The sequence below is a fragment of the Pleurodeles waltl genome, chromosome 8 (assembly GCF_031143425.1).
Source record: "Pleurodeles waltl isolate 20211129_DDA chromosome 8, aPleWal1.hap1.20221129, whole genome shotgun sequence".
NCBI classification, from domain to species: Eukaryota; Metazoa; Chordata; class Amphibia; order Caudata; family Salamandridae; genus Pleurodeles; species Pleurodeles waltl.
Window position 1 is genome coordinate 1,357,923,589 of NC_090447.1, and position 22,743 is coordinate 1,357,946,331.

The 22,743-nt window shown below is 44.3% G+C and overlaps 1 protein-coding gene across 4 annotated transcripts in view; it reads right to left on the reverse strand.

The window, feature by feature from the left end:
* Nucleotides 1-2,311: 2,311 nt before the first annotated feature.
* The window catches only part of YAP1 (Yes1 associated transcriptional regulator), a 223,449-nt gene continuing 203,017 nt past the window's right edge, over nucleotides 2,312-22,743 (reverse strand). For all 4 annotated transcript variants that reach the window (XM_069202373.1, XM_069202372.1, XM_069202374.1 and 1 more), the window contains one exon: nucleotides 2,312-5,115. In XM_069202373.1, coding sequence (XP_069058474.1) covers nucleotides 4,877-5,115 — 239 coding nt within the window. In that variant the 3' untranslated portion in view covers nucleotides 2,312-4,876. The remainder of the gene's footprint in view (nucleotides 5,116-22,743) is intronic.

A 22,743-nucleotide genomic window follows, 5' to 3' on the forward strand; every position in this document is an offset into this window, starting at 1 on the left:
AGTAACCACAAGTTGCGCACTTGAAGGCTGTCCCTCGGTGCGTACCTGTGGTGACACATAGGGCAGAACCTGAATGGCATTCTTCGGCCACACAGTAACTGTACTTTGTGGTTTGCTAGGGTTATAAAACCCTGCTATCTTGAGAAGAAAACTGGTGATCCTCTGTCAAGACTGTTTTTTCCCCCATTTTCTTTGGTTCTTCTTTGATTCTCACAAAAATAATTTCTGATTCAACCACAAGACGGGAGAATAAACATGTGAATCCAGAAAGATTTCTAATGCAAAAATAGCATATTGCGGTCTGTAGATCTGCATATATGTTTTATACCATGCTATTAGTTTATTAATAGTCACAGAGACCACACTGTAATTGTGACTAATATTCTAGCTATGGATAGAAGCTGAATATAATTTATCATAATCACATCAACATTTTGTTAAAAGGTAGCTGTAACTGTTACACCGTTATAACATGCATTGAACCAGAAAATGTAACATTTAGTTTTCTCTGCAGAGTACTTGCTTTAGGAAGGTCTGTCCCTCTTCTTTACCCCTTTTAAGAATGATTTGTTTTAGCTTGATTACATTGTAACTCCCACTGCAGATAGCAACAGGTAAACCTTTCCCAAATGTGCATAAGTCTATAATTATCCAGGGCAATGGTCCACATAAACTCCTTGCATCAATATTTCATGCACCTACACAATATGAAGCCAGCATTCCCCATTTTGTTCCTTAAAAGAAGTGCCTAAAAAAACAGACTAAGATAATGAACTGATGGAGTCCCACCAATACCAGATAAAAAATATGAGGAGGCCTAGTACTGGATTGAGAGAGAGGAGATTAGTAGCAATAACTTGTTTTTTGTCTTTATCAGATGCTGGATAACAGTTACTTCAACCAGAGAGTTCAAACTTAAATTGGGACGAACCTAATGTCAGCATCATTTATTTTGTTCTTTACTTGATGAATTTGGTTTTGCTGATTTCCCTTCTTACATTGAGCTTTTTTATATATAGATAAGATGCAGGCAAGGCGAGGTGAGGGACAGCAGATTATCCTAGTCAGGTAAACCATTATCTTGTACAGTGTTATGTTGCAATCTAGATTAGTTTATACTCTATACATACTGCTACATACATAAGTACAGAACAGATTTCCTAGTTAGCTATTGATAGTTGCCACTATAACCAGGAGCATTCTTTTGGATACATTTTGCTCCCATAGTGAAATTGTGTGAGGCTTCCAATGCTGTATGTGTAAATCTTTTCCTGCTATACACCATGCCCGTATCTAAATACATCTCTTCCATCTCCGCTTTAAGGTCAGAAATGTTGGCTTCTACCATGTCTGAAAAACGTACTGTGAGAAAGGTTCATTTCTCCAAAGTCTGATTTTACAGATTTAAGTAAAAAGCAGGTCCTTATCCAAACATTCTGGATACTTCCTGAACGCCTCATCACAACCAGTCAATGAGAGAGGCTATTATTATCTGTACTAGATATTGTTTGAGGTGCTGCAGTCTTTAGAATTTCTGAGGAGTGTTTTAGCCACTGTTGCCAGGATGGTAGAGGTGAGCATCAAGAGTGGTAAGCAGGGACAGAGATGTCCGACAATCTGGTAGAGGCCTGCATCTGCTACAAACTTAAACCAGATTATGGTTCTATTTGGGTTGCACATAACTAGACAAAGGAAACTGAACAGGGGAGACAGGCTCTCTTCTAAGCGGCCTAACTGGAACAGGAGATGGCCTTCCCATATTGCAAAATTCCTTTGTCAAACCCTGAATAAAGCATACTGAAAAGGGAAAACAGGCTGTTGTGATTACTAGGATTGTCTAGTGGGACAGTAACACACCATCCCGCTCCTTATCGAGTGGGGTAGCTTAGATTGAGCAGAATGGAAAACACCACATTAAGAACTACAGACTGTGAACAGGAAACTAATAACCTGTTAAAAACAATAAAGGTACATCTTTCATAGTAGGCTGCCGCCATCCATAAATGATCCTGTAGTTACTCAATATTTATAATCTACTAGTGCAAATCAAGGTTAACTGCAACATTATACCCAAGGGAAGAAGAGCCTTCACCAAGTAATTAACTGTAGCTTAACATGTTTGTTAACATATGAAAACAACTGTTTAACATGTTTACAAAAGTTTAGATAGGGTTTGCTGTTCACTTTAAAACATTTTAATATATTTTTCAGAACAAAAAAGGCACTTGACTATATTAACAACACAAGCCACAATATGACCAGCAAACAAGTATGCTTTAAAGACTTAAAGAAAAATACTTGTTAGAACATCTTAATATAATATTACATGTATTTATTGTGTGCATTAAAGGTTTTTCTAAGATAAAACATTTACAAATTAGTTCATCCTAGACACAGCAGAAAGAAGTTGACCCTAACTTTAGGCACAACTATCTGTAAAAAAAAAAAAAAAAAAACATGCTTTTAAAAAAACGAATACAATTTCATCCAACGTGCAAAACATTTAGTGTTACATTTTGTGATTTTTTTGCATTGCTCATGTTCAAACACTTAATGGTAAAATTGTCAATCCATGCCAGTCTCTGCCACCTCAATGTTAACTTGATATTAAAGTAGCATACTTGAATATTTTCTTCACAGGAGTAGTTATATTGGGAATATACCATTTTAAAACAGGTTTAAATGGAAAAAGCATCAATTATGTGACATTACAGTTTGCTGTCAGTGGATCACATAGATGCCTTTTTATAACCAATAACATACATATAGGGAAAGCAAAGGATGAATATTTTAATGATCTAATAACTACATCATATTGTAAATATTTTAGGATTCTCATTCAATGAATTACAGATTTCAAATACCTTACTCTGGGATTAAGTGATAGACCGGCTTTCTACTACCTAATAAAATAAACAGACTTCTTTCCATAGTCAAATATCAATTACAAGAAAACGTAGCACGGATTAGCAAAATGTTATTTTTGATTCAAAATACATTATTTTTTTTACCACTGGATTATAATTTGATGTATTCATGTAGCTTTTCAATTGATGCAAAACGAAACTGTTTTTCATAAATACACAAAGTTCCAGCAGAACAAAATTTCCATGTTTCACTGAAACATCAAAAAGAGAAATTTCTCAAAGCTTGATTTTTTAATTCAAATATATCACAAAGTTGTAATGTTTGAGCAATTCAAGAACTCCCAGTTTGTTTCAGTACCTAAACCAATTCTACTAATTAATGTATAAGCAGTTTAGTGTTCAATTTCATAGAAAAATACTTCATAGCTTATACTAAAAAAGTTGATCATGCTCATTTTGTTCATTTAAAATACTCTTTGGAAACAGTGACAATGCTTGAAGCAAAACAAAGCATAACATGTATTTCTGTAAAAAATAATGAGTACAGTCATTTATTCATCTTTCATCCAAGTACAAACTGCTACTTTATTATATACACTGCACTGCCTAATCTCACCTCCCACTAACTCTCTTCCCTGCAATCTGCTCTATAAACTGACCTTACTTTTCATCACACAAGTGGGGAGTCGTCTTGTAAAATATGTTTTAGCTAAAACCAATTGTTTTAACCCTCTTATTACAAGTAAGAGAAGATAGACTTTTATTCCTCTGCAATTTAAGTCAGTTTCTTGTTTTCGTCTTCAGAAAAAAAAAAAAAAAAAAATGCACTCCATGCCACTGTTTAATGCTTTTCGGAAAAGAGACGTACAAACCTGACCACCTTATAACCATCACCAGTCAAATTCCTCCAGACCACGGTTACATATCTCTTATCAAAAACAAACTTAGAAGAAAAAGACAACACTGGCTATTTATCAGAAAAATATAATCCAATACCATAAAAATATATATATATGTATGATGGGAATTACAGAAAAAGAAAACTACCTTGCTCAAGTTATAACTGACATATATAAAAACAGACATTTAAATAAGACTAAAATCCACGCATTGCCATTTCATTATAAAAAAACAATGAACTACCTTCCTGAACTATGCTTTGACAAAAATCACCTGACCTTGATTAAACTAGCAAGCTTTCTCCATAGCACACGTGCAATGGAGTGTCTAGCAGAATGAAGCAACTCAAAACCAGTCTTTAATCCCAGCGGTCCCATCATTTGACCTGGTAGTACAAAACCAGGTGTGGGTGCACAACCTCTCATCACTTACACAATAGCTCGCTTTTATCTGACACCATATTTCATGTGATTAAAAAAAACACCATTTTGTATACGGTAAAAGTGATAGATAATAAGAAAAACCTTTAATCATGATGCATTGTATCATAAAAATATATGACTACCAAAAGCACTTTACCTGATATAAAGATATTGGGAGTATTTAAAAACATGTCTAGAGCCTGTAGGCCTGGTTTGCTGCATCACCCAAATCAGCATTGAATTTTTCATCAGATGCGTCATTTTTGGATTGCCAGACCATCAAGTTATGTACAACATTTTTTTAACAGGCTGGAAAGGAGTGAACATGCAGACGTTTAAAATACAAGTAAAAAAAAAATAATAGCTAAAATGAAATCCACAAAATAAAAGAGAACATAACTAATTTCCCATTCTGTCACTTTTTTCCATTTCAACCAATACTTGCACCGGCAAATGAGACCCATTAAACAAAAGTTGATTCTTCGGGCTCTCAACTGTTAAAGAGGTCAGCAAAACAATAGGAAGCAGCAGTGGTCAGGGAATGGCAAATGTTTGGCTGAAAGAATCTTTTTGAATGTTTATCTTTCCTGAACAGAAGTCAAAAGTCTCTATGAAAGGCTTGTTTTTCACTTCAGGTGCAGAGATGTCTCATGTTTAGATCCTTCACTGATGTTTCAAAGGCATCCCCTATAACCATGTAAGAAAGCTCTCTTTATCTATTTTGGTGGCTGCCAGAACAGACTCCATGTCATTCAAAATGTCAGAACTCAAAGCCTCCTGCAGGCTCGGCATTAGTTCTTCTCCCTCTACATTCATGGCTTCTCCTTCTAGTGTCCCAAGATCCACGTTAGTGCCTGGTAGAGCCTCTAGATAATCTGGGAAACGGTTCTGCTGAGAAGGTATGTTGCTTTGGTTCACTGCATCACCTAGTAATGATAGGGAACAAATACACATGGCATTCTTATTACGCATTTCAACTTGATATAAAAATTCTAAAATAGGAGACTTATCTGAGTGTACCCTAACTTTACAATAAACAACATGGGTGTTGACACACCAGACCAGCGTTGGCCATTAACTTGTTAAAATAAGGGAGAAAAGCAGACAATAAATTTGCAGGATGATTTTTAAAGGTACATTTTCATTCAAACATGGCACAAATATATTAGGGTCCACAACAGGTCAAGATGGCTGTCGTAAGGACTGTGCTGAAGCAGGCTAACAGAAGTAACATCTGGTCGCTAGGAAGCGCGCCGGAGCAACATTTGTTGGTTAATACTATTCTAGGGGTTGGCATACATGCTACTAGGTCAATGCAAACCAATTAATAGAGAACTAACTTACTGGCAATGAGAACACATTATTTAGTTTTAACAATTTAACAAATTTACTAGAAAGTGATGATACAACTACTGTTTATATACGTTTTGCAGGTCTGCTGACCCCACCCCAGTGCTTAAGGCACCGTTCTGAGATGGTTGACAATGTTGAACTTGAAAGAAAAAAGAAAACAACTAAACTCAGTCTCCATCTAATTACAAGTTCAGACAACCAGGGTGAGAAGGCAGTCTCCAATATAGAACCACATTACCCTGCAGCCCAGCTGCATCTTATGGCATGACAATATGTAGAATATAAAACATACAAGGGTGGCACAATGGAGCATTACCACCTATACATTGGAATTCACAGGACAATAACGCTAAATACATTCCTTGCTAGAAAACCACTAGTGACAGATTATTTGAGCTTAGATTGCTTATGAAGTCTTGATATTGTGCCTCTCTATTTGTTCATTTAATAGATAGTTCTGGCGTTTTCTGTCTGCATCACATTTGTCTTTCAAACTGTAGCAAACATAATTTCATGCCTAAATTCACTGAACTGAGGTTCAGAATGTTGATTTTATATGACATTTTGCAGAAAGCGGAAATAGGAGAGATGCTGCATTCTGAAACTCTTGCAGAGCCTTTGGCTGGGAAGAAGTCTTTCACAACCAACTGTTTAGGACAGTAGAAAGAAGTAGATTACTTTTTCTGGGGTGTACTGCTATAGCTACCATGCATTTTATGAAGAGGCGTGGAATCCACATCATTAGGAAGTATTGAAGGGCTCTGTATGGATAATTTGCACCTCCTATTGTGCATGTGAAAATGCATTTCGCAGTACGATGAAACAGTAGTCCCTGCTGGGGAATACAATCATTTTTTCTTTTAGGGCAATGAAAAAGGCTCTACCACTTGTTTCTGCAGTAGCTGGTGGATTTCTTTCTGTGAATCTTGAAAGTTAACTCTTCAAGACTTTTGGCGGAATTGAACATTGAGGTATAGCTATTTTCCACAATACTCATAACATATGTGCTACATACAGTTTTGCCTTTAGCTACTATGATAAGAAGTGGTGATGGTGTTTTGAGCAGAAGCATGTCTTTAACATGTGTTGATCTGTCACTTTATAACTCAAGCATACAAGATAAATCAGATTTAGAGATCACGGGCACAGGATGACAACTGCTTGGTCGAAGAGGCTTTTAACCAGCAATAGGAGAGACTTGGTCTATCACAGTCCCAGGAGAGGAGAATATTCAGTTTGGCTATCCCAGACTTACTCCCCGAGCAAACTTCTTGTAAGGTCTCAATCTGGTAAATGGCCGAGACCATCAATGGTGATGCATGCAAGAGGTGAGAGATGTTCCTTTATTTGACTCTGTTGTTGAGTATCCTGCGGGGTGTCAGCATGCCTTGGGATTTTCTGTAGTGTGTGGCCTCTTTCGTGCACCTGTCTGGCACAGAGTTGTGAAACCTCAATTACCATCAGCAATCTAATTTTTTATCATCATCATGGTGTACACTGAGATGTTGTCAGTAGGTGTAGGGTTGTACTGCAAAGCGGGTTGTAGATATCTGAAGATATGAATATGTAAAGAATGGTAAAGTAGAGTCCAGTAATATCCCTGGATGGAGGAGGTTAACACCACTTTTGGTGACAAAGATGAAAACGAAACCGCAGCAAGAGTGCTTTCACCAGAATTCTGTTTTTGCAGAACAACTTTGATACTGAAATCTTGTCTTTTTGAAAACAGTTTTCAGCAATAGAATCAAATTGCTTTTAGCACTTATTTTTTAACTTTCCTGTATGGCCAGAGGTTGACAGCAGCTCTTGTCAGAACAATTCAGTTTCTCTATTTTGACAAAATAACACTAGGGAAAATAATCCTTCACCAAAAAGTGCAAGAGAGAAATTATGCACCTTTAATTACTGAAACAACACAAAATCACGTGGCAGCAGCTCCTAGAATAAGTTTGCTAGATAATAATACCGACAGCATTCAAAAGCTAAGTGGTTATTTTCAGAAATAGTAATGAAAAATGTGTGATGTTTATAGTACATAGGACAATGGTTCTGTTCTTCTGCTTTCCAACAAACATGTTGTTAGTTTAGTAACTGGTTGTAAACTAATACTGATGCTTCGTTTAAGTACTCATTTTTTTTTGTGAGCGGCTACTAAAACGAAATCGGGAAGTTCAACCCCAGTTACAGGCCAGAAGCTCTGAGATGCCTGTTTAGTGACTGCTTTATCAACGGTATTGTCCTAGAATCAGGGAGGGGATCAATTCTCCATCCTATTCACAGGAAACTCCTAAGTGTAATCCTGAGAACTAGATTGATAGGTCAGGTATAGATTCCAACTATTACACCACCCTATCAACAACAGAGCTATGTGCCTGGATCACAATGCAAAACAAACTCCCTTGGTTTCAGACCAGAATGATGATGTTTCAGAACAACAGACAACTCAATGATCTTATCTTTACAAACTTATAGAAGCAAGAAAATCAGAGGGTATTTATTTATGTGCCCCACTGACTTTAAGAAGGCATTCATTAGCACAGACTGAGCGCTTCTATGGGGAGGGGGGGAGGGGAAAATTGGTAGTACCGCCAACTTTATTAAAGGTCATTATTTCCTTATACACAAACAATTGGATTGAGGTAAACGTGGGTAATAATACCATATCACTGTATACATATTTGTTAATCTATGTGCAGCCAGTGAGCAAATCATCTTATACTACCTGAGAAAAGTGGAAGCCAAAACGTAGTGGAAAGAAGATGTTGCCTACCCAGTAAGCATCAGTCCGTGGCATGTAGTGCTGTAGATTCAGATGCTTAACATAATCCCACCAGCTAGTGTTGGGCTCAGAAGTGTGCACATTGTTTTTCTTGCAAGAATGTCTTTGGAGTCACAAGGTAGAGTGACTCCTCCTCTTGCTGGTAATGCACATGGGCACCGACTCCAGAGTTAGATTGTTTTGCCGCAAGGCAGGTAAGGATGAGTGGAAGCGCAGTACTGTATAGTAAGATGTTCATGCTACATGATTGTGTGATAACGTATAAAAATAACTTACACATACAGGTGTCCGGGGAGAAGGGTGTGAGCATGTGAATCTACAGCACTACATGCCACTAACATATGCTTACTGGGTAAGTAATATTCTCCGATCAAGGCATGTGTGGCTTAGCATAGACTGAAAAGCAGTCCTCCTCAAAAAGCAGTGTCTAACCTGTGTGGGTTACAGCTGGTTGAAATAGTGCACACAGAACCACCTGGTCAACACTAGCTTGTTGATGGGCCAACACATCGACACAGTAATGTTTGGTAAATGTATGTGTTGTAGACCATGTAGCTGCCTTACATATGACAGCTATAGGTATATTTCCTAGAAAGCCCTTTGAAGCCCTTTTTTCTTTTTTTAACAAGCGGAGCAACCTCGAAGAGGGATAGGTGAAGTTCTTTTAGCTTTAGCATAACATTTTTTAATGCATTTGTTAATCCAACGTGCAATGCCTGCTTTAGAAATGGCCTTTCCTTTGTATGGTTTTGGAAAGGCAAAAAAAGAGTTTCTCTGTTTTCCTAAATGACTTGGTTCTATCAACATAACACATAAGGTATGTAGAGCCATTTTCTACAAATGATTCAGGATGGGGAAAAATACTGGCAATTCAATATGCTGATTTAGATGGAATTGATACACCACCCTTGAAAACAAATTGGGATTGGTACGCAGTACCACCCTTTATCTAGGTAGTTGGAAGAAGGGTTATTCTAAGGTTAATGCCTGAAGCTCACTGACACGTTTTAATGAAGTGATAGCTACTAGAAATTATACTTTCCAGGATGAAAACTGGAGGGGCAGGAATATAGGAGCCCATTAATCTTTCTAGCACAGTATTATGTTTCCAAGTAGGGGCAGGTGGCCCTCTAGGAATAATAACTCTTAAGACCTTGTAGGAAGGCTTTAATGACAGAAATCCTGAATACAGGAGTGTGTTGTCTATTATGTAGATAAGCAGCCACTATGTGTAAACTTACTGATGTAAAAGCTAGACCAGTAGTATGCAAATGGAATAGATAACAGACAATATCCTTAATACTGGGTTTACAGAGTTGATTTGTTTGGAATAACAGCAGTGGACACATTTTTTTTTTTTACACTTAGCAGCATAACAAGCACAAGTAGATGGTCTTTGTGCTTCCTTACGAATGTCCATACAGGGTTGTGCTAGCTTCAAATAACCAAACACTAGAGCTTCCGGAGCCAGGTTGCAAGGTTGAGTGTGTGAGAAGGTCCATGTAGGAGCTACTAGGATGAGGGCAAGAAAAATTTGCCAAAGTTTGCGAACCACAAACAGAAGTAGTGGGGAAAGTGGAAACGCAAATATCCCTGAGCAACTCATCCATCGTGCGTTTCCTTTGGACTGTGGGCCTGGGAACCTGAAGGCGCAGATTAGGCATTTTGAGTTTTCTGCTGTGGCGAGTAGATCTATTTCTGGGTGACCCTGAAGCTGAAAGTATGGGAGGAGAACTTGTGGGTGGAGCTATCATTTGTGAACTTTCTGACACCTCCGGCTGAGGATATCTGCAAATTTGTTGTAGAAACTCCATCAACAGGTAAATGTTTTATCGGATAGCCCACCTCCAAATGGTCTGGGCTAGGTGAGAAGGCTGAGGGGATCTCGTGCCCCCCTACTTTTAGAGATAGTACACAGCAGTCATGTTGTCTGTTTTCATGAGGACTACCTTACCGATCAGGTAGGGATGAAGGCTTTTAGCGCAAGATGAGCAGCTAGCAGCTCCAGGTGATTGATATGGAGATGTGTCTGGCTGAGTGTTCAGTGTCCCTGGACAGTAAGATCTTGAGAATGTGGTCTTCAGCCCGTGAGGGGAGACATCCGTTGTTATGGTTCTCTGTAGAAATGTGCCCAGGAAAGGCCATCCTATTAGGAGACTCTTGGTGTTCCACCATTACCAGCAAGCTTGATGGCGGTAAACATGTGGAGTCTGGCACAAGATACTATGGCTGTGCATGAAGCCACCATACCAAGGAGACGCATGACTGTCCTCACTGTTATCTACTGAAGAGGTTGAAACAGTGGAATAAGCGTTTGAAAGAACTGAATCCTAGCGGTATTAGGACAAGCTATACCTCGCTGTTAATCGAGGATGGCTCCTAGGTAAGGTTGTATCTGGAGAGGCTGGAGATGAGATTTGAATGCATAGATGATGATGCCTAGTTAATAAAGTCAATTTATGGTGGCTTGAGTGTGTTGGAAAGAACGCTGATGAGTAACGCTTTTGATGAGTCAGTCAAAGTATGGGAAACATGTATGTTTTACCTGCACAGGTGGCCTGCTACTTCTGAGAAACATTTTGTGAACACCCTGGGGGTGGTAATTACCCCTAAGGGTAGCACCCTGAACTAGGAATGTTGGGTGTTTATTACAAACCTGAGGTATCAGAGATGCGCTGGGTGAATGTTGATGTGGAAATGTGAGTCTTTCAGGATGAGTGCTAGCATGAAGTCGCATTGTTGTAGTAGTGGGATGGCGTCTTGAAAAGTGATCATGAAAATGCTCTTAGAGGATGTATTGGTTAAGGGGTCTGAGGTCCACGATTGGCCTCAGGGGCCCATTCTTTTTGGGAATAAGGAATTAGAGACCTCTGTGTCTTGCTGGTGTGTTGCAACTGGTTCTATGCCCCCCACTTTTTTAAATGCCTGAACTTCCTCCATGAGCAACTGTTGATGTTCTAGCGAGAGTTTGTGAGGTGGAATGCTTGGAGTTGTGGAAGTGAACTGAACCAAGTGACAATAACCAAGTTGGATAGTATCCAACACCTACTTGTCGGAGGTGATATTCCACCAGGCAGGGAGAAACCCTTGTAATCATTCCAAACAAGTGTTGAGTGATCAGGGGAATGATGGGAAAGTCAAGAGTTTGTTGTAGTGGCAGAGGGCTTTATGAACCCTGATTTTCTTCTGCCCTTAGATTTACTGCCCCTGTAGGAGCATCTACAGTAACCCCTGGCTGAGGTGGTTTCTATCGGAGGACATTAGTAAGATGTGGATGCACCTGTGGAGGTGGGTTTATCTGCCCCATGATAGGGAGAATGGCAAAAGGAGTCTCTTTAGGATGAGGTTTGCAACTCTCCCATGGCTTTAGCCACTTCATTGTTTTATTTATTCATTTTTTTAAGCAGGGTATCCACCTGAGGATCGAACACATTTTTACAATGTAAGGAAATGCCTCCTTGGCATGGTTACCCCCTGACTTTTTGCCTTTGCTGATGCTATGTTTTGAATTGAAAGTGTGCTGAGGCCTGCTAACCAGGCCCCAGCACCAGTGTTCTTTCCCTAACCTGTACTTTTGATTCCACAATTGGCACACCCTGGCATCCAGGTAAGTCCCTTGCAACTGGTACCCCTGGTACCAAGGGCCCTGATGCCAGGGAAGGTCTCTAAGGGCTGCAGCATATTTTATGCCACCCTGGGGACCCCTCACTCAGCACAGACACACTGCTTGCCAGCTTGTGTGTGCTGGTGACGACAAAACGAGTAAGTCGACATGGCACTCCCCTCAGGGTGCCATGCCAACCTCACACTGCCTATGCTGTATAGATAAGTCACCCCTCTAGTAGGCCTTACAGCCCTAAGGCAGGGTGCACTATACCATAGGTGAGGGCACCAGTGCATGAGCACTGTGCCCCTACAGCGTCTAAGCCAAACCTTAGACTTTGTAAGCTCAGGGTAGCCATAAGAGAATATGGTCTGGGAGTCTGTCAAACACGAACTCCACAGCACCATTATGGCTACACTAAAAACTGGGAAGTTTGGTATCAAACTTCTCAGCACAATAAATGCACACTGATGCCAGTGTACATTTTATTGTAAACTACACCCCAGAGGGCACCTTAGAGGTGCCCCCTGAAACTTAAACCAACTACCCGTGTAGGCTGACTGGTTCTAGCAGCCTGCCACACTCGAGACATGTTGCTGGCCACATGGGGAGAGTGCCTTTGTCACTCTGTGGCCAGTAACAAAGCCTGCACTGGGTGGAGATGCTATCACCTCCCCCAGGCAGGAGCTGTAACACCTGGCGGTGAGCCTCAAAGGCTTACCCCCTTTGTTCCAGCACCGCAGGGCACTCCAGCTAGAGGAGTTGCCTGCCCCCTCCGGCCACCGCCCCACTTTTGGCGGCAAGGCCGGAGGAGATAATGAGAATAACAAGGAGGAGTCACTGGCCAGTCAGGACAGCCCCTAAGGTGTCCTGAGCTGAAGTGACTAACTTTTAGAAATCATTCCCCCAATAGGGATAGGAATGTGACCCCGTCCCCTTGGGAGGAGGCACAAAGAGGGTGTACCCACCCTCAGGGCTAGTAGCCATTGGCTACTAACCCCCCAGACCTAAACACGCCCTTAAATTTAGTATTTAGGGGCTCCCCTGAACCGAAGAATTTAGATTCCTGCAACTTACAGAAGAAGAAGACTGCTGAGCTGAAAACCCCTGCAGAAGAAGAAAGAAGACACCAACTGCTTTGGCCCCAGTCCTACCGGCCTGTCTCCTGCCTTCCAAAGAAACCTGCTCCAGCGACGCTTTCTCCAGGACCAGCGACCTCTAAATCCTCAGAGGACTGACCTGCTTCCAAGAGACCAAGAAACTCCCGAGAACAGCGGCCCTGTTCAACAAAGACTGCAACTTTGTATCCAGAGGAGCAGATTTAAAACCCCCTGCAATCCCCGCAAGAAGCGTGAGACTTGCAACACTGCACCCGGCGACCCGACTCGACTGGTGGAGAAACAACACCTCAGGGAGGACCCCCCGGCGACTCCGAGACTGTGAGTAACCAAAGTTGTCCCCCGTGAACCCCCACAGCGACGCCTGCAGAGGGAATCCCGAGGCTCCCCCTGACCGCGACTGCCTGACTCTAAAATCCCGACGGCTGGAAAAGACCCTGCACCCGCAGCCCCCAGCACCTGAAGGATTGGAACTTCAGTGCAGGAGTGACCCCCAGGAGGCCCTCTCCCTTGCCCAGGTGGTGGCTACCCCGAGGAGCCCCCCCCTTGCCTGCCTGCACCGCTGAAGAGACCCCTTGGTCTCCCATTGATTTACATTGCGAACCAGACGCTTGTTTGCACACTGCACCCGGCCGCCCCCATGCTGCTGAGGGTGTACTTTTGGTGTGGACTTGTGTCCCCCCCGGTGCCCTACAAAACCCCCTTGGTCTGCCCTCCGAAGACGCGGGTACTCACCTGCTGGCAGACTGGAACCGGGGCACCCCCTTCTCTCCATTGAAGCCTATGCGTTTTGGGCACCACTTTGAACTCTGCACCTGACCGGCCCTGAGCTGCTGGTGTGGTGACTTTGGGGTTGCTCTGAACCCCCAAGGGTGGGCTACCTTGGACCCCAATTTGAACCCCATAGGTGGTTTACTTACCTGCAAGAACTAACCTTACTTTACCTCCCCAGGAACTGTGAAAATTGCACTGTGTCCACTTTTAAAACAGCTAAATGTGTTTTATGTAAAAAGTATATATGCTATTGTGATTATTCAAAGTTCCTAAAGTACTTACCTGCAATACCTTTCAAACGAGATATTACATGTAGAATTTGAACCTGTGGTTCTTAAAATAAACTAAGAAAATATATTTTTCTATAACAAAACCTATTGGCCTGGATTTGTCTCTGAGTGTGTGTTCCTCATTTATTGCCTGTGTGCATGTACAACAAATGCTTAACACTACTCCTTTGATAAGCCTACTTCTCGACCACACTACCACAAAATAGAGCATTAGTATTATCTCTTTTTGCCACTATCTTACCTCTAAGGGGAACCCTTGGACTCTGTGCATACTATTCCTTACTTTGAAATAGTGCATACAGAGCCAACTTCCTACATTGGTGGATCAGCGGTGGGGTACAAGACTTTGCATTTGCTGGACTACTCAGTCAATACCTGATCACACGACAAATTCCAAAAAATTTCATTAGAAATTGATTTTTGCAATTTGAGCTATTTTTCTAAATTCTTAAAAGACCTGCTAGGGCCTTGTGTTAGATCCTGTTTAGCATTTCTTTTAGAGTTTAAAAGTTTGTGAAAGTTTGAATTAGAACCTAGAACTAGTTTTAGATTCTTAAAAAGTATTCCAACTTTTAGAAGCATAATGTCTAGTACAGATGTGAATGTGATGGAACTTGACATCACCCCTTACCTCCATCTTAAGATGAGGGAGCTAAGGTCACTCTGTAAAATAAAGAAAATTACAATGGGCCCCAGACCTTCCAAACAACAGCTCCAGGAGCTTTTGGCAGAGTTTGAAAGAGCCAACCCCTCTGAGGATGGCAACACAGAGGATGAAGATAGTGTCTTGGAGGGAAATTCCCCCCCTCCAGTCCTACTTAGGGAGAACAGGGCTGCTCAAGCCCTGACTCCAAATATAATAGTCAGAGATGCTGTTTCCCTCACAGGAGAGACCAACATCTCTGAAATCACTGAGGATAACTCCAGTGAAGAGGACATCCAGTTAGCCAGGATGGCCTAAAGATTGGCTTTGGAAAGACAGATCCTAGCCATAGAAAGGGAAAGACAAGAGATGGGCCTAGGACCCATCAATGGTGGCAGCAACATAAATAGGGTCAGAGATTCTCCTGACATGTTGAAAATCCCTAAAGGGATTGTAACTAAATATGAAGATGGTGATGACATCACCAAATGGTTCATAGCTTTTGAGAGGGCTTGTGTAACCAGAAAAGTGAACAAATCTCACTGGGGTGCTCTCCTTTGGGAAATGTTCACTGGAAAGTGTAGGGATAGACTCCTCACACTCTCTGGAAAAGATGCAGAATCTTATGACCTCATGAAGGGAACCCTGATTGAGGGCTTTGGATTCTCCACTGAGGAGTATAGGATTAGATTCAGGGGGGCTCAAAAATCCTCGAGCCAGACCTGGGTTGATTTTGTAGACTACTCAGTGAAAACACTGGATGGTTGGATTCAAGGCAGTGGTGTAAATAATTATGATGGGCTGTACAATTTATTTGTGAAAGAACACCTGTTAAGTAATTGCTTCAATGATAAACTGCATCAGCATCTGGTAGACCTAGGACCAATTTCTCCCCAAGAATTGGGAAAGAAGGCGGACCATTGGGGCAAGACTAGGGTGACCAAGACTTCCACAGGGGGTGACCAAAAGAAAGGGGTCACAAAGCCTCCCCAGGGGAAGAGTGTTGAGACATCCAAAAACAAAAATAGTAAAGAGTCTTCTACAGGCCCCCAAAAACCTGCACAGGAGGGTGGGCCCAGAGCCTCTTCACAAAACAATTTTGGGTACAAGGGTAAAAACTTTGATCCCAAAAAGGCCTGGTGTCGTAGCTGTAATCAGCCTGGACACCAAACTGGTGACAAGGCCTGTCCCAAGAAAAGTACCACTTCTAACTCCACTCCAGCTAAAACTGGAATGGCCAGTCTCCAAGTGGGATCAACAGTGTGCCCAGAGCAAATCAGGTGTCACACAGAAGCTACATTAGTCTCTAAGGGTGGGGTGGATTTAGCCACACTGGCTGCCTGGCCTCCTAACATGCAAAAATACAGGCAGCAGCTCTTAATTAATGGGACAAGTGTAGAAGGCCTGAGGGATACAGGTGCCAGTGTCACCATGGTGACAGAGAAACTGGTTTCCCCTGGTCAATACCTGGCTGGACAAACTTATCCAGTCACCAACGCTGACAATCAGACTAAAGTACATCCCATGGCTATGGTAACTTTAGAGTGGGGAGGGGTCAATGGCCTGAAACTGGTGGTGGTCTCCTCAAATATCCCAGTAGACTGTTTGCTTGGAAATGACCTGGAGTCCTCAGCATGGGCTGAGGTAGAACTGAAAACCCATGCAGCCATGCTGGGTATCCCTGAACTGGTGTGTGTCAAGACAAGGGGACAGTGCAAGGCACAGGGTGAAAAAGTAGAGCTGGAGTCTGGAAAAAGGGCCCAGCCTACCAAGAGAAAAGGAAAGTCAGCTGGGAAACCAGCTGCAACACAACAACAAAAAGAGAACCTCTCTTCTCAGGAAGAAGTTCTGCCCTCTGAGGGAACTGAGCCTATGGAGTTAGAACCTTATCAGGTTGAGCTCTTAGGCCCTGGGGGACCCTCAAGGGAGCAGTTGTGTAAGGGGAAAGAAACCTGTCCCTCTCTTGAAGGCCTTAGGCAGCAAGCTGCTGAAGAGTCCAATGGCAAGAAAACTGGAACACATAGGGTCTATTGGGAAGATGGGCTCCTGTACACTGAGGCAAGAGATCCCAAACCTGGTGCCACTAGGAGAGTGGTAGTGCCTCAGGAGTTCAGAGAGTTCATACTGACCTTAGCCCATGATATTCCCCTTGCTGGGCATTTGGGACAAACCAAGACGTGGGAGAGACTAGTCAACCACTTCTACTGGCCCAATATGTCCCAGAAAGTTAAGGAGTTTTGTGTCTCCTGTACCACCTGTCAAGCCAGTGGTAAGACAGGTGGACATCCAAAGGCCTCCCTCATTCCACTTCCAGTGGTGGGGGTCCCCTTTGAAAGAGTGGGTGTGGACATAGTGGGTCCACTTGAACCTCCCACAGCCTCAGGAAATATGTACATCCTAGTAGTAGTGGATCATGCTACTAGGTACCCTGAAGCTATTCCCCTTAGGTCGACTACTGCCCCTGCAGTAGCTAAGGCCCTCATTGGTATCTTTACCAGAGTGGGCTTCCCTAAGGAGGTGGTGTCTGACAGAGGTACCAACTTCATGTCAGCATACCTGAAACACATGTGGAATGAGTGTGGAGTGACTTATAAATTCACTACACCCTATCATCCACAAACTAATGGCCTTGTTGAGAGATTCAACAAGACATTAAAGGGCATGATCATGGGGCTCCCAGAAAAACTCAAAAGGAGATGGGATGTCCTCCTGCCATGTCTGCTCTTTGCTTACAGAGAGGTGCCTCAGAAGGGAGTAGGATTCTCACCCTTTGAACTTCTGTTTGGCCACCCTGTAAGGGGACCACTGGCTCTTGTGAAAGAAGGCTGGGAGAGACCTCTTCATGAGCCTAAACAAGACATAGTGGACTATGTACTTGGCCTTCGCTCAAGGATGGCAGAGTACATGGAAAAGGCAAGTAAAAACCTTGAGGCCAGCCAACAGCTCCAGAAGTTTTGGTATGACCAAAAGGCTGCACTAGTTGAATTTCAACCAGGGCAGAAAGTCTGGGTTTTGGAACCTGTGGCTCCCAGGGCACTTCAGGACAAATGGAGTGGCCCTTACCCAGTGCTAGAGAGGAAGAGTCAGGTCACCTACCTGGTGGACCTGGGCACAAGCAGGAGCCCCAAGAGGGTGATTCATGTGAACCGCCTTAAGCTCTTCCATGACAGGGCTGATGTGAATCTGTTAATGGTAACAGATGAGGATCAGGAAGCTGAGAGTGAGCCTCTCCCTGATCTTCTGTCATCAAACCCTAATGATGGCTCAGTAGATGGAGTGATCTATTCAGACACCCTCTCTGGCCAACAGCAATCTGACTGTAGGAAAGTCCTGCAACAGTTTGCTGAGCTCTTTTCCCTAACCCCTGGTCAGACACACCTGTGTACCCATGATGTGGACACAGGAGACAGCATGCCTGTCAAAAACAAAATATTCAGACAGTCTGATCAAGTTAAGGAAAGCATCAAGGTGGAAGTCTACAAGATGCTGGAATTGGGAGTAATTGAGCACTCTGACAGCCCCTGGGCTAGCCCAGTGGTCTTAGTCCCCAAACCTCACACCAAAGATGGAAAGAGAGAGATGAGGTTTTGTGTGGACTACAGAGGACTTAATTCTGTCACCAAGACAGATGCCCATCCCATTCCTAGAGCTGATGAACTGATAGACAAATTAGGTGCTGCCAAATTCTTAAGTACCTTTGACTTAACAGCAGGGTACTGGCAAATCAAAATGGCACCTGGAGCAAAAGAAAAGACAGCATTCTCCACACCTGATGGGCATTATCAGTTCATTGTTATGCCCTTTGGTTTAAAGAATGCCCCTGCCACCTTCCAAAGGTTGGTGAATCAAGTCCTTGCTGGCTTGGAGTCCTTTAGTGCAGCTTATCTTGACGATATTGCTGTCTTTAGCTCCAACTGGCAGGATCACCTGGTCCACCTGAAGAAGGTTTTGAAGGCTCTGCAATCTGCAGGCCTCTCTATGAAGGCATCCAAATGCCAGATAGGGCAGGGAAATGTGGTTTACTTGGGACACCTTGTAGGTGGAGGCCAAGTTCAGCCACTCCAGCCTAAGATCCAGACTATTCTGGACTGGGTATCTCCAAAAACCCAGACTCAAGTCAGGGCATTCCTTGGCTTGACGGGGTACTATAGGAGGTTTGTGAAGGGATATGGATCCATTGTGACAGCCCTCACAGAACTCACCTCCAAGAAAATGCCCAAGAAGGTAAACTTGACTGTAGAATGCCAACAGGCCTTTGACACCCTGAAACAAGCAATGTGCACAGCACCAGTTCTAAAAGCTCCAGATTACTCCAAGCAGTTCATTGTGCAGACAGATGCCTCTGAACATGGGATAGGGGCAGTTTTGTCCCAAACAAATGATGATGGCCTTGACCAGCCTGTTGCTTTCATTAGCAGGAGGTTACTCCCCAGGGAGCAGCGTTGGAGTGCCATTGAGAGGGAGGCCTTTGCTGTGGTTTGGTCCCTGAAGAAGCTGAGACCATACCTCTTTGGTACTCACTTCCTAGTTCAAACTGACCACAGACCTCTCAGATGGCTGATGCAAATGAAAGGTGAAAATCCAAAACTGTTGAGGTGGTCCATCTCCCTACAGGGAATGGACTTTATAGTGGAACACAGACCTGAGACTGCCCATGCCAATGCAGATGGCCTTTCCAGGTTCTTCCACTTAGAAAATGAAGACTCTCTTGGGAAAGGTTAGTCTCATCCTCTTTCGTTTGGGGGGAGGGGGGGGGGTTGTGTAAGGAAATGCCTCCTTGGCATGGTTACCCCCTGACTTTTTGCCTTTGCTGATGCTATGTTTTGAATTGAAAGTGTGCTGAGGCCTGCTAACCAGGCCCCAGCACCAGTGTTCTTTCCCTAACCTGTACCTTTGATTCCACAATTGGCACACCCTCGCATCCAAGTAAGTCCCTTCTAACTGGTACCCCTGGTACCAAGGGCCCTGATGCCAGGGAAGGTCTCTAAGGGCTGCAGCATATCTTATGCCACCCTGGGGACCCCTCACTCAGCACAGACACACTGCTTGCCAGCTTGTGTGTGCTGGTGAGGACAAAACGAGTAAGTCGACATGGCACTCCCCTTAGGGTGCCAAGCCAACCTCACACTGCCTATGCAGTATAGATAAGTCACCCCTCTAGTAGGCCTTACAGCCCTAAGGCAGGGTGCACTATACCATAGGTGAGGGCACCAGTGCATGAGCACACTGCCCCTACAGCGTCTAAGCCAAACCTTAGACATTGTAAGTGCAGGGTAGCCATAAGAGTATATGGTCTGGGAGTCTGTCAAACACGAACTCCACAGTACCATAATGGCTACACTGAAAACTGGGAAGTTTGGTATCAAACTTCTCAGCACAATAAATGCACACTGATGCCAGTGTACATTTTATTGTAAACTACACCCCAGAGGGCACCTTAGAGGTGACCCCTGAAACTTAAACCAACTACCCGTGTAGGCTGACTGGTTCTAGCAGCCTGCCACACTCGAGACATGTTGCTGGCCACATGGGGAGAGTGCCTTTGTCACTCTGTGGCCAGTAACAAAGCCTGCACTGGGTGGAGATGCTATCACCTCCCCCAGGCAGGAGCTGTAACACCTGGCGGTGAGCCTCAAAGGCTTACCCCCTTTGTTCCAGCACCGCAGGGCACTCCAGCTAGTGGAGTTGCCCGCCCCCTCCGGCCACGGCCCCACTTTTGGCGGCAAGGCCGGAGGAGATAATGAGAATAACAAGGAGGAGTCACTGGCCAGTCAGGACAGCCCCTAAGGTGTCCTGAGCTGAAGTGACTAACTTTTAGAAATCCTCCATCTTGCAGATGGAGGATTTCCCCAATAGGGATAGGAATGTGACCCCCTCCCCTTGGGAGGAGGCACAAAGAGGGTGTACCCACCCTCAGGGCTAGTAGCCATTGGCTACTAACCCCCCAGACCTAAACACGCCCTTAAATTTAGTATTTAAGGGCTCCCCTGAACCTAAGAATTTAGATTCCTGCAACTTACAGAAGAAGAAGACTGCTGAGCTGAAAACCCCTGCAGAAGAAGAAAGAAGACACCAACTGCTTTGGCCCCAGTCCTACCGGCCTGTCTCCTGCCTTCCAAAGAAACCTGCTCCAGCGACGCTTTCTCCAGGACCAGCGACCTCTGAATCCTCAGAGGACTGACCTGCTTCCAAGAGACCAAGAAACTCCCGAGAACAGCGGCCCTGTTCAACAAAGACTGCAACTTTGTATCCAGAGGAGCAGATTTAAAACCCCCTGCAATCCCCGCAAGAAGTGTGAGACTTGCAACACTGCACCCGGCGACCCCGACTCGACTGGTGGAGAAACAACACCTCAGGGAGAACCCCCCGGCGACTCCGAGACTGAGCCCCACAGCGACGCCTGCAGAGGGAATCCCGAGGCTCTGCCTGACTCTAAAATCCCAATGGCTGGAAAACACCCTGCACCCGCAGCCCCCAGCACCTGAAGGATCGGAACTTCAGTGCAGGAGTGACCCCCAGGAGGCCCTCTCCCTTGCCCAGGTGGTGGCTACCTCGAGGACCCCCCCCCTTGCCTGCCTGCACCGCTGAAGAGACCCCTTGGTCTCCCATTGATTTACATTGCGAACCCGACGCTTGTTTGCACACTGCACCCGGCCGCCCCCACGCTGCTGAGGGTGTACTTTTGGTGTGGACTTGTGTCCCCCCTGGTGCCCTACAAAACCCCCTTGGTCTGCCCTCCGAAGACGCGGGTACACACCTGCTGGCAGACTGGAACCGGGGCACCCCCTTCTCTCCATTGAAGCCTATGCGTTTTGGGCACCACTTTGAACTCTGCACCTGACCGGCCCTGAGCTGCTGGTGTGGTGACTTTGGGGTTGCTCTGAACCCCCAACGGTGGGCTACCTTGGACCCCAATTTGAACCCCGTAGGTGGTTTACTTACCTGCAACTCTGCCCCCGACGCCCCCGGCTCGACTTGTGGAGAAACAACACTTCAGGGAGGACTCCCCGGCGACTACGAGACCGTGAGTAGCCAGAGTTGCCCCCCCTGAGCCCCCACAGCGACGCCTGCAGAGGGAATCCCGAGGCTCCCCCTGACCGCGACTGCCTGACTCCCAGATCCAGACGCCTGGAAAAGACTCTGCACCCGCAGCCCCCAGGACCTAAAAGATCAGAACTCCAGTGCAGGAGTGATCCCCAGGAGACCCTCTCCCTTGCCCAGGTGGTGGCTACCCCGAGGAGCAACCCTTGGTCTCCCATTGATTTACATTGGAAACCCGACGTGTGTTTGCACACTGCACCCGGCCGCCCCCGTGCTGCTGAGGGTGTACTTTCTGTGCTAACTTGTGTCCCCCTGGTGCCCTACAAAACCCCCCTGGTCTTCCCTCCGAAGACGCGGGTACTTGCCTCCTGGCAGACTGGAACCGGGGCACCCCCTCCTCCATTAAAGCCTATGCGTTTTGGGCACCACTTTGACCTCTGCACCTGACTGGCCCTGAGCTGCTGGTGTGGTAACTTTGGGGTTGCTCTGAACCCCCAACGGTGGGCTACCTTGGACCCAAACTTGAACCCCGTAGGTGGTTTACTTACCTGCAAAGAACTAACAAACTCTTACTCCCCCTAGGAACTGTGAAAATTGCACTAAGTTTTAAAATAGCTATATGTGATTTATTTGAAAAGTATATGTTCCTAAATTACCTACCTGCAATACCTTTCATTTGAAGTATTACATGTAAAATTCGAACCTGTGGTTCTTAAAATAAACTAAGAAAATATATTTTTCTATACAAAAACCTATTGGCCTGGAATTGTCTCTGAGTGTGTGTTCCTCATTTATTGCTTGTTTGTGTACAACAAATGCTTAACACTACTCCTTTGATAAGCCTACTGCTCGACCACACTACCACAAAATAGAGCATTAGTATTATCTCTTTTTGCCACTATCTTACCTCTAAGGGGAACCCTTGGACTCTGTGCATACTATTCCTTACTTT